The 12,907-nt window shown below is 38.1% G+C and overlaps 1 protein-coding gene across 6 annotated transcripts in view; it reads right to left on the reverse strand.

The window, feature by feature from the left end:
- The window catches only part of LARP4B (La ribonucleoprotein 4B), a 56,028-nt gene that overhangs the window by 36,856 nt on the left and 6,265 nt on the right, over window positions 1-12,907 (reverse strand). For 4 of the 6 annotated variants that reach the window (XM_030497853.1, XM_030497811.1, XM_030497834.1 and 1 more), the window contains exon 2: window positions 986-1,120. In XM_030497853.1, the coding sequence (XP_030353713.1) occupies window positions 986-1,066 (81 nt within the window). In that variant the 5' untranslated portion in view covers window positions 1,067-1,120. Of the gene's footprint in view, window positions 1-985; window positions 1,121-1,408; window positions 1,721-9,817; window positions 10,171-12,907 lie in introns of those variants that run through there. The other 2 variants (XM_030497844.1, XM_030497821.1) reach the window with 2 other exon arrangements.

Below are 12,907 nucleotides of genomic sequence, written 5' to 3' on the forward strand. Positions count from 1 at the left end.
CACTACTGTCAAACAGACAAAATTTACACGTGAGAATGTACAACAGAGCAGAAGAGAACCCAGAACTAATAAAAAAAGAAAAAAAAATATGGGGGGGGGGGCATAGAAACAAATAAATGAAAACCCCACCAGCTTGCTTAGCAGAGAAAAGCACAAGTTTAGAGTGTTTTCAAAATGCTCCTTAGTGCATGCTGCAAGGTAAGTTGAAGCAGCAAGCATTTGCTGCTGCTGTAAGGTTAAGTTGAAGTAGCAAGCATTTGCCACTTAGCATAGCACAGGCTAAGTGCCTAGCAGAACACACCAAAACCAAACTCTTCAAGATGTCCCAAGAGGAAATATCCTTCGCAATACGCAGTTAACTTTCAAAGATGAAAATACAGTGTCATGAGTAGAGCATACACACAAATTATGTATTCAATCGTCTTCAAAACATTTACTGCAACATGTAAACACACACAGTACTATCTGCTGTACGATCTGCCAAAAGCATCCCATAAAGCAACTTCCTGGATCCTGCAGAGTAGCACAGAAGCAGCAGCACGTGCCATTTGGCAGAACTGACTGAGCAAAATTCCTGTTACAGAATGCAATTTCCTATTTGTATGGGTTTGTACTTTTTTCAATTACGGATACATGCCAAGTGCATTTCCTGCATTTTCCTCACATGGTAATGTGTGAGCTACAACCTAACTCAGTATTGGTAACAGAATTCCTGCATAGCCTAAAAAGCCCTGTACCTTAAATGAATGCAAACTGTTGTAACTTGCAGTTTATTTAAATCCCTTAAAGAAAAATTAAGTTGAGGCTCCTACTCAGTGTGGAGAATTAGCCACCTTCAACAACTCTGTTCCAGCATTTTATGTTGTAATGCTATCAGCCAACTGACCTCTAAAACGTTCTGAGATACAATTTTGATTAAGACATACTAAAAAAACCTGTTTCATGCAGCATTTATAGCAGAGGAATATGTAATTATAATACTTACTAGATGAGAACCGTCTTTAACTTCTTGTACTTGCTGCACCTGCGGTTCAGCCACAACTTTAGTGTCCTGATCAGAAGTCATGAGCTGTCTGCTTTTTGGCTGCTCAGAGAGAACTTCACTGGTCACCTTTGTAAGCTGCGGAAATAGGAAAACAAAAGATTCTGTAAGTGGTTGTTGAAATTCCTGAGGACTCACAGCTATTCCAGACCTGCCGTGCTGATTCAGACCAAAGGTCCAAAGAACTTCCACGCAACACAGTCAGGATTATGTGTTCAGAGAAAACGTTATGGCAAAAGGAAAGGATAAAGTGATCTTTCAGATATACTCAGTTCCCAGTCACTGGCTGCCTTGGGAGTGCAAACAAACGCTTGCCACAGCAATGGGCAGGGAAATTCCACTGGGAAAATTTCACTTGATTCTCACTTTAATTATTCAGATTGGTTTTCAAACCATGGCTTCCTCACATCACCTGGTAGACTTACTGAAGTTATTAAGGAGCATTCAGTCACAAACCAACCTTTGTCTTCAAATACTGACAGTCACTTAATCTTTGCAAATTTCAAGCATGTTACAACAGTTCTGCTAGATTAGTAACACTCACAAGTTTTCTGCTCCATCATCCTAAAATGTTATTTTATTTCATTAGACAAGTAGAAAACTGAGTAGAGTTGAAAGTGTGACAGTGACTTCACTTCGAAATTTGATGCTATTATTTAATACTGTTATTTAAAAAAATCCATGTTCTTTAAAATAAAAATTAAAAAAAAAAAAAATAAAAAGGAAAAGCTCACTTAAAACATGAAGTCTCAAAGAAAATACTGGGGTGTAAAAATCAGTTTAATTTTTTAATTTTTCTTTTCTAAAAGGAGTATGAGCAAGTTTTAATACGCTTTTTGAGTTACTTCTTCACACAGAAGTTCCAGTACTACATCTGTAACAACATGCAAGACAAATGTATTGCCTTCGAGTTGGTGACAACTTCAGGGTGCAACTCATGCACTGTGTCACTGTTACATTCCCAGAAGTATTTTTTCCTAGCACCCTGCCTCTCATCTTGGAATAGAAACTATTTAAGTAAGGGAGAATGGCACAGACAGAAAACACCACACAAAAAAAGGAAATAAAGAAATTATACTGTCCTTCACATATAGTCTTGCACACACATGAACAGATGCACAGATCTACATGGCAGAAAGTCTGGAATTCATTCAGGATGTTTGTCTTTCATAAAAAAACCAAAAAATCATCCTCAGGGTAAAAGCAATTTTTCAAAAGCAAGTACTAAGTAGCCAGACTCCGTGTTCCTCAAACCCATGCTGTATGCACATTAACACTGCAGAAGGTGTCTTAAGCTTCTTGGAGAATGCTTCTGTTAATAATCTTTAAAAGAAATTGGGTTTATCCTTCTAAAATTCTGGATTAATATTTTTCTAAAAAGAGCAAAAGACTTCTTACACATTCTGTTTGCTGTATATAATCTCCACTGCTGTTCATACTAATCTTGAGCATGCACATTAGTCCAGATTCACAAGCTAAAACCTAATTTACAGAAAGATAAACATGTTTCTGTCAGCAATTATGTTATCTACTCAGCATTTTGATCCTCAAATCAATGCCAAGGTACTTCTTTGCATCCCTCTGTTGCCTGCTTCTCTCTTACACATTTCCATTCCCTCCTAGGATCATCTCCAGTCATGCTGCAATCTCTTCCGTCCTCTGGTATGTAGTGTTAGCACCGGTACTTTGTAAATCTATGGATTGTGGAAGGCAAACAGCTAAGATCATGTGAGTCTAACAAACTGAAGTTCCACTACACATATGTACTTTAAAGCATTTGCTGACTGGCCATCAAGCACAAAATATTCAGCTAAATCATTAATTTCAGCTGAGGGTAGACAACTTCTTAGACAACTTGATAGATAACACATGACTGCAATGTGCACACTGCAACTTCAGATTTCTTGGGCAAGCCACCAGCAATCATAGCAGCACATCGTTCTACTGCTTTCCAGAAGTCCTTTAGATGAGATTATACACGACACTTATCACAGGCTAGGTCTAGATAAAAGCTCTAGGTAACCCTGTTTGGATTACTCAGTTAAGAATCATATTCTCATTAGACAGATTTTTTGTGATACACACCACATTAAATCCACTTACCTCATGAACAAATTATTTCTAATAACTACAATGCCAAACCCATATTTTAAGTTGCATTTTGATCATTATGGATCAAAATGGCTCTCAAAACAAGTGAGACAATACTATAATAATCTGTTCAAAAAGATATTCAATCTGCCTTCTAAGTCCCATGCTTTTAACAATGATCAGCTATTGCCTTTCTGCCAATGAGTAAGCCATACGGGAAGACCCCAAACACAGAAGGAGTTTCCTTTGTAATTTTCTTCACTTAGTGTATCACACTGCTCCAAGCCTCCAGGACATCAAGTGCTCTTCTGCAAAATCCCATCTGTTGTGATACACTTCAAAGCAACTTCCTTTGCAGAGCTGTTCTGGAAAGCTAGTGCCATCAACTTTTCCAGTTAGCAGTTGCCACTTACCAGTCTTTTAAAGCATGAAACTTAATATGACTGCAGGTTTCCGCAACTATCATGTCAGAGGACACAGTGTTTGTGGAAAAGGCAGTGTTACTTCAAGGAGAGAAACAATAAAAATCACAAAGTGTTAGCTCTTCACAGAATGTGTTTTAGCATGCTTTTTGTTAGTACTGATACATATCTCCACACACAAGTTTATTTACAGGAACCACAATCAATATGTGGTAGTACTAGAAACTACAGATCGGGAGTGATGGTTTGGAAGACTGTTTATCCTCTTTTGATGCTAGTTTAATAGCCAAATTAGCAATCAAGTTAAACATGGCACTTTAATGCAGCAATAAAGATTATCATCCCGCTGAAGAGTTAACTTGCCCACCACTTTAAAAGATGCACTGAATTGCTGATTGGTAAACCGTATCTTTGCATAAATATACACTGCTGCAGTAAGTAGAAGACATTCAAGGGAAAAACACAAGTCAGGAGACCTATTTGGGGCAGAGGTAGCAATACCTACAGCAGCACATGCAGCTGTCAGAAGTAGACTGCAATTTTCTTCTTTCAAGTTATAAAAAAATGAACCCACAAGAAAAGCCTTCAGAGGCACACAATCTCTTAAATATGCTTTTAAAGAATATTTCTAGTCTGCAGCAAACAGTCACGAAAAATCAGTGTCCTCCACTAATTATGTCTAGTCACAGTCTACAGAATGGCCTGCATTTATGAATTGATTTAGAAGCACACAATTATAATTTTGTAATACTATGTATAACTTCAATTCTGTAAATGCATATAGCAAAACTTTATTTTTCCTTCTGGCTTGCCATTTGGTCATCAGACAGTAATTAGTCAAGTTCAACAACTTCAGACATATGTCAAGACCAAAGTTACTTTCAAGACATGCAAATACTTATTTCCACAACTACCTAATCCAAGAGAAATCACATGGATTTTACTGAAGCTTAGAAACCAAGTTTGAACTGCTTTTGATAAGTAGGCAAGACACTTATTCCCCACAAATTTAGAATGCAGGTAAAAACATGTTTCTTTAGAAAGCACGCAACTTTCAAACATTAAGTCCTTAATGTCCCCAAAACTGTCATACACTGATCAGTAACCGCAACAGAAAGGAGAACAGCACCTTAATGCAGTTTTTTCTCAGTAGGACAATGGGTACAGTAACTCTATTTATACAGATCTGTCCCTGCAGGCACCTACTCAGCAGTGGTTAATCTGAGGAGTTACAAGAACATTCTCAGGAGGGACTGAGACCATCTGGCCAAGCACAGGTAGCACACATTTCAGCCTACTGGTTTCCCTCTGCAACATCCACAACCACTTTGACAAATAAGAAGTTAGGTTGTGGATGGTTTTATTGGGTTTGCTTGTTTGGTCTTTTTTGTTGCTGGGTTTGGGTTTTTTTTGTTGAATTGACAACATGTTTCTTTACTGGCAAATATTTTCAAATCCATCTTGTTATAAGAATTTCATCATTTCAGAAGATACCAGGTACAAACTAGCAATGGTCCACAGTATATACTGAATGGACTATACAGATAGAGTACACACAACCATATGGTCACTTCTGTCTGGGTGCCAAGCCGAGCTGGGATCACTCCCATCCAAAAGCCACATGTGTGCATTAACCATGGTACCAACACCAGGCTAACACACTGCATTTTAGTTCAGGTTTAGGTATCTTACAGTACTGGCAGTTAATGTCCAGCTGTCTGAAGATACTTCTATACACACTGCATCTACATACACCATAACCTTGCAATAGCTTGGAAGAGATATCTACTTGATTGTTATATAGCTGACAAAACCACTACTGCCCCCACCAACATCCTCAAAACTTCCCTTGAAAGCAGGGGGATCAAGGCCTACACTTATTACTAGTCTCTATTTTTCCTAATTCACATTCAAAGTGTGCTTTTATGCAGTCTGTTTTGCTGTCTAGAGTTACAAGAGTATGAGTAGCAGCGTGCTTTCTCTCAATCAAGCCAGTCAGATAGATGTTATTTAAAAACATGCAAAACCCCAAACAGTGCTCTAGGGCTGAGATCCTGCCTGCCAACTTTCAGCCCAGAGTAATCAGCCCTTAAAAAGAGATTTACAAATGCAAGTGCTGACAACTAACTTCCACGCTGCAAACAGCAACATCATAAAACAAAAAAGCTCATAGACTAAAAGATCTTTTCATTGCTCTTCCAGTAAGTACAAACAAAAATAGATTCGAGTTTGGCTTTGTGCAGAACTCTTCCGAGCAAACATTTTAGAAACTTTAAACACAGATTAAGATAAACTTTTCACAAGGCTAATACAGAAATACACCTCCAGCAACATGAGAAAACCTAAAATGTTTTGAAAACAGAGGTGCATTCATTGCTAAACTTAAACCTCATAACAAACTTCCAGCTGCAGGCCAGAAACCCTCTTTCTACTATCAGAGATAACATGCTTTCTCACCATCTTTCACACCCTTAGGTATCCATCCACAAGGATTATGACACCTCAGCAGAAGAAATCAGAGCTACCACTGACCTCAGCTTCAAAAAGAGTTTTAGCACCTGCTGAGGACATTACATAGTTGATATGAGAAATAATAGATGACTCTTCCAGAAGTGTGCTATTAATTCCACACATTAATTCCTGTTTAAACAAAGCTTACCATTCTTTATTAGCTTTACAAGTGCTTTGAATACCCAATACGTATGTAATATGTCAAGAGTTAATCATGTTCTCAGCCCAGGTAAAGCTGCTAACTCAGATACAGGATAGTTAAGCTTATAGAGCATCATCAAGGAAACCTGACAAATCGTAATCCTGAAAGGCTGCAAGTTTCCCTTCAGTTTAGCATTACGAACACTGCTACAAACTAGAGCTTGCAATTTTAATCAGATGGCTGTTTGAGAAGCCTTTCAAGGAAAGCTTTCATGTAAGAACTGAACTATCATCCCACTGTATGGGGCGCATGTTACCATTCCGTAGATGAATAACCCTATGAAACTGTATCTTTCCAATACAGAAAGCCTGTAACAGAACTCAGGGGTTTCCATTTTTCCTTTCAAAGCATGAAATCAGTTTCTTTACAGAGCAGATGTGACAAGCAATCTATCATTCAAAGGATGGCATTATTTAAAAGAAAATATACTGTGAAGTTATCACACTACTGCAGTGAACAAATCAGCTGTGAACAAAAAAAAAAAAAAAAAAAAAATCTAACAATCCCAAAAAGTACATTTGTTGGTGGCAATCTCTGCAATCACCATTGTACCTACATCAGTTGTAAACTCAGTGTTACACAACAGCAATTAAAAAGCTGACATGACATAAATATTTAGCCATACCATGTGTCTACAGAAGTTAATACTGAATACACTACTATTTGAAAAATCATCCCAAGGCTCTGAATTTGTTTAACTGCTGACTAGCAAAACAGCTGGGGGAAGAGTTGAAAATTTCACCTCTGGAGCTTAATGTGACCCAGACATTCAAAGCCTGCCAGACGATGGTTTCAAAATGTCCATGCATGCAGTGTACATGCCAGCGTGGTGGCTGGAAAATTAGATTTCAAGAATTCGAGAAAAGTACCAACCGATTTGTTTCAGTTTTCCTTTCTGCCAAAAAGAATTACTTATGCCCAAGCACCCACCAGGCAGCGCTCAGAACAACGCAACTTTTTGGTTACTGAAGAGGAACATGGACATAAACACTGAGGGTGAACTCACACAGGACCCTTGGTGGGCACAAGGCATTTTAAAACACACATGGCAACCGGGTGTTAGCAAGAAATGCATTGTGCCAGAAGACCACTTAAACCTTTACATGGTATGATTTTAACATTCTGCAATAAAAACCCACCAGCTCAAATGGTTTAGAGCTGCTGCTACATCTACTTCACAAGGGTTTTGAAAAAACTTCTGTTCTTTATAAGGTTTATAGCCTCCAAAACTGTTCCGCAATTCTATTAATTATCTCTTCAAATGTAGTCTCTCCTCTAAGAATGGCTGAGATTTCAAGAGAAACAGTATAACTTGCTAGTTAAAGGGAACACTGCATCTCCTTATTTAAAGATTTATGAAACATTTCTGTGCTAGGCTTCAAAAGTCATTCACAACTCCCATCATTTACTGAGCTTCCTAACTCACACACAAACCCATGCGATGGAACTACACACCAGAATTGATCATGCTGCAAGTCTAGAAATTGAGATCGTTACAGTAATTAGCTGGCCACGAGATATCAAGCAATAAGTTACTAAACAAAGGTGATAAAATACCAAAGAAACATGATAGTGGTAAATGATAAGGACTCTACACAGAGGTATGCAAAAAACTCTTTCAGTCAAGAGCAAGGAAAATGGGAAGATGGTAAGAGTTACAGCCTTATTCACTCATCTAATCTCAAACAACAGTAATAAAGATCTTGACAGTACATAGAAGATAATGGGATGACCTCTACCAACAAATAACCCTGATTATTTTCCTTGCATCTAGCCTTTTCTGCAAATAACCCGAAGAAAAAGCAAAAACAAACAAACAAGAAAAACCAGCAAAACCCCCAAACATTACCATTTAAGAACACTAGGAGTGCCTACCAAGGCAGGAATAACCCATCGGGAAGAAATTTTTGTGCCTGATAAAAGTATGAAGCGCCCTGAAGTGTGATTGTGTCATGAGCAATTTTCAGTTTGCTTACAGCTTGTTCTCAGTTTTCAAGTCTGAAGCAGCACTCTCCTGACTGCAGGCTGAAGCACCTAACATGAAGAAACCCAACTCATTAACTAAGAGGGGTTGCTTCATGTCGCACATCCATCACAAAGCCACAAGCTTGTTTTCCTCACTGTAAGTGGACTAATAGCAACCACCACCCTGCAGGTTATCCATAAAGATGCATATTTAATTTCTATTGTAACTACCATGTCAGATAAGATTCTTTTACCAAATTATAATTTCAAAAAGTAACAAACTGTTAAATAAACCCTTCACTCTCCCCTTTGTGCATTATGTCAGTCAACCCCTCAAATGGCAATGTTATGCTAGTAACTCACCCAAATCATGACAACTCCAAAATGAAAGGTGGGATGCTACTTTAATATAAAGCATCTGTGATCATAATTCTCCACAACCCCATTTTCTCTTGAAAAGTTGTTCTATCCAGTTGACTGTAGAATCCTAAATTTTACATTGATTACTAAGGCCTACAAAAAGCAGGAAACATCTCAGACTGGAGGAAAAAGGTCTTTGATTTTCCCCAGGAAAGAGATCAGGAATTTGCCACTCAAGCACACTGGGCAAATATCTCAGTGTATAATGATTTTCCACTAAAATACTCTATCACTTGCCCTCTGATAGGTTCATGAGCATTTGACCTCCTCCCTGTCTCCCAGCTCTGTTGTCCCTTCTTACTTTTTCAGGACAGAAAACATGACCAGCAAGAACAGAATTATAATAAATTTGAACAATCCCCCTTTTCTATAAACAGTTAAACAGAGAAATACACAGTAGTTGCTTACACACACACTTCTAGGTCCACCAGAATAGTAGTAGAGAGGACCCAAGTTGAACAACTTTTGCCAATAATCCTTATTTCCTGTTCTCTAGGAACCCAGCAGCAGGAGAGCACTGCAAACCAAGTACTGCAGTTCTGAGTGAAACTTAACAGGTCAAGTCCACGTCACTCTGCTGCTGCCCCTATTGCTCTTGCCTACAAAGCATCATGGGGTGTAGGGAAGACACAGTAACATACCTGCAGGACTTCCACAACAGAAATCCCAGCAGAAATCCCGTACTGAATTAAAGAGTGAAAGAACAGGTCAGTGCAAACCAGCGTTCTTTTGCATTGACAGAAACAGAAAACCAACTAAGCCTGAACACAGAGCAACAATGCTTCGAAGTACCTACAGAAGGACTAAGCTTAAAGTTCCAGACCCCACACATTGCACAGCATTTCACATCTGTCTCTGCTTCTAAGCAGTATAATAGAAAACACATTTGTTAAATAAGCCTAATCATAGAGGAAGACTAACTTTCCATATAATCTTCTAAAACCAGCCAGCCCAAATAATGGTCAAGTATGAAAACAAAGAAGTTTATGTCTAACATGGGTTAACAGTACTGTACAATGTGATGGAAGCTCCCTCCTTCCACCAGATTTTCTTGAATATATTTTAAAAATTCATGAGGTTTTCATCAGAGTACAAGTATCATGTATTATGCTAATCCACTGCTCACATTAATTTCTTGTAACACTCTCATCCACCTGCATTTACCTGTTATGCTTGACTGAGCTACGAGGCAACAGCCTGTGCTTGCACAGCGTCCAGTGCAGTGGGATTCTGATCTGCAAATACAAATCACAGCTGAGGTAATGCAAATAAATGTGTTAGCATTTCTACTAACATATATCATTTTAACTGCTAAAATTGTTCACCTACTACACAAATATTAACTCTAGATGCTTTGGTGTGATCTTTGATAGGCTAATTGCATTTTTCTCTGAAAGACAAAGCTCTTCAATAACTTCAGGCATCTTCATGCTTACAAATTAGCTGGGAGACTATTCCAAGCTTTTAGGTTAATACCAGTATTTAATGTCAAGTACTGTTCAGTGATGTGGAAATTATTTTTTCAGGAAAGCCTCACGGAAATCTGTTTCTGAAGTTTATCACCATCAAATGCAAAACCTCGTCTCCGATTCATCAACTTAAACTGTTGCACTCTGATTTATTTTAAATAAGGGAAACTTTTTAAGAACCTCAGCCTGTATTACTCCCTTCCCATAGCCAACCAAGACACCACATGAAGAGATTAACATGGCTATCGGAAAAAGACCTGTGAAAGAGTTCTCAGATATCTTTTCCTGTTCTTCATTTTGACACATCTTATTTCTAGCAGGTGAGTTTACTCTGGCACTCTGGACGCTAAGCCTGTCTCATTCTATCATATCTTCTTGGAACTGCTGCACGCATGAAGAATTATTATGCAATGAAAATATCTTGCATAGCAATATATTTTCCTCATTTCCCTTCCCTCCCCACATAGCTGGCTTGCTCTCACTTAACCAAGGGGTTTTTGGGGGTATGCTTTTCTTTATGTATTTAAGGGAAGTCAGAGACATTCATCTTCATATTCCACCACTGAAAGAAGCGACAATCAAGTATGCTAAAATCTCACATTCAGTAGTAAAGTTTTAAGAAACTTGCACTTTGATCATGAGAGACAGTTTTCATTCTAAGACTGAAACTTATTCCTGACTTGGAATGAAAACTAGAAAAGATACTGAACTTTGCCGGCTAATGAACTCAACTGCATCTCAGCATGCCAGTGTCACAGTAAGCAGATCTGTCATTTTATAAATTCTGTTTCTTTCACAAAAAAAATGCAAGTTCTACAGTACTTTACTAGCTGCTTCGAATTTTTAAAGTTAAGATGCAGCAACTGATGGTCTATTTGGCCTTTCCTAATTCTTCAACGAAACACTAATTCCTCAAAGATACAACAAGTGACAAAGTACCAGCAGCTTTAGCACTTGCTTGGAGTGAACAAGTTAAATATTGTGCATGAAGAGTGTCAATTTAGCAATGCTGGGTACAACGAACTTCCTTGTTTCAATTACTGAATGTTCCTCCTCCCAATTTGCCAACACCATCTTTACGTTTTCCGCATACTTCGCTACGCTGCTGAGCAGCAAGTGGTCAGTGCCCACTCACAGTTCTGCTGTGACTCTAGGCAGTGCGGTTCACAAAAGTAGAGAATATAACTAACCCAGTTCTACTGGGCAGGATTTTACGGACAGCACCTTCTTCAGAAAAATTCAGAAGCTGGCAGAAGAGAACGCAGTATTTTATAATGGAAGACAAGACTAAAAACATCACTTGAAGCTACAAGGTTAATATTTAGGGCACTTCCAAGGGTGAGGTTAGAAGTCTGACGTTCTTTAACGAGTTTTAATAGGCTTATCATCTTGGAATATTACTACTATTTGGATTCCATGTTTCAAGTCTGCAATCAGTGCTGTGCTTAAGCAGTCGAAAACTGTACTAGGAACTTCTAGGACACTTAATATTTTTAGTGCTTTGAATTACTCTTAAAGACACACACATAGCTTCAAAGCTGATCTGTTAAGTTCTTCATCATCACATTCTCAGACCACACAATAAACGCCTAATTCAGGGAAGCAGAAATTTTAACACCAAGGATCTCAAAGTCAACTGCACACAGAAACCTTTTCCAGAATTCTAGTTCATGCAGACTGATGGGACACCTGTTGCAGTGCTGCTAGAATACATTTTTGGTCAGAAGAGGTCCAAGGAAAATGAGAGAGAAAAGAGTCTACAGTGGTGTAAAGTCCAAGTGAGAGGCATATATGGAACCAAATAAGATGTTGATAATTAAAGTGGTAAATAAAAAGGTACAAAGACAAGTTTTCTTCCAATACGAATATATACAATAATCCTTGGACTATGCCAAGACTACTGTAATAAACAGGAAAGGATGTTTGCAAGACATGTGCAAAACAAACAGCCTAGGATGAACTCCCCTCGGGCTTTGGGGTTTAGGCTTTTTTTTTTTTTCCTTCGGATTACTCTAAACGCATTCATTTACCTAAAATATGTTTGTTTAGATTTGGTCCTGAATATGTTTCAAAACTTAAAGTGAAATTAAACTACTTACAGAAGAAATGTCATTCAACTTTAATGTTCTGTAATACAAAAAAGGAAGCTCATGTTTTTGCCAATGATTATTTCATTAGTCTCTTTGCCAAAAATAGAATTTAACCCAAATGATCCAGTCATGTTAGTATTACTTCCTCTTTTGAAAAAAGCCACCATCCTTCATTACAAGCTTCACCGAAATCAGAAGCAACTCTTGCTTGCTTTTAAAGCGCTGTATGAAAGGCTATCACCTACTGGGTGTACATTTGTTCACAGTTAGAGCACCCCACCTTTTTAGAGTATCACTGTAATCAAAACTACTGGTAATTCAGGTTTTGACTCACTGTTAAAGGATGGACTGTTCCAATATTTCAGCTTGGATTCAATGACAATAATTCTTGCTTGCAAGTCAAAATAACCGGGCAGAGACCCTCCTAAAAATTCCACTGATTCCTTGAATCCAGGCAGTTAAAATACATGTTAATTAAGAAACAGAAAGTTATAATCCTAACAAAGCAGATTATAATCTAAGATGCAACACCTTCATTAACAAATTAAATTATCCCACTCCCTTCTTTATAATACAAATGTTTTAGACATCTACTGTAAAGAATCAGACAACAAGCTTTAAACAGGAACAGAGACACAAACCCAAGATCTTGGAGACATGCCAGTGAAGGCAATATTTTGCCCAAATTGTTTGCC

Source organism: Strigops habroptila, chromosome 1 (genome assembly GCF_004027225.2).
Source record: "Strigops habroptila isolate Jane chromosome 1, bStrHab1.2.pri, whole genome shotgun sequence".
Classification (NCBI taxonomy): Eukaryota; Metazoa; Chordata; class Aves; order Psittaciformes; family Psittacidae; genus Strigops; species Strigops habroptila.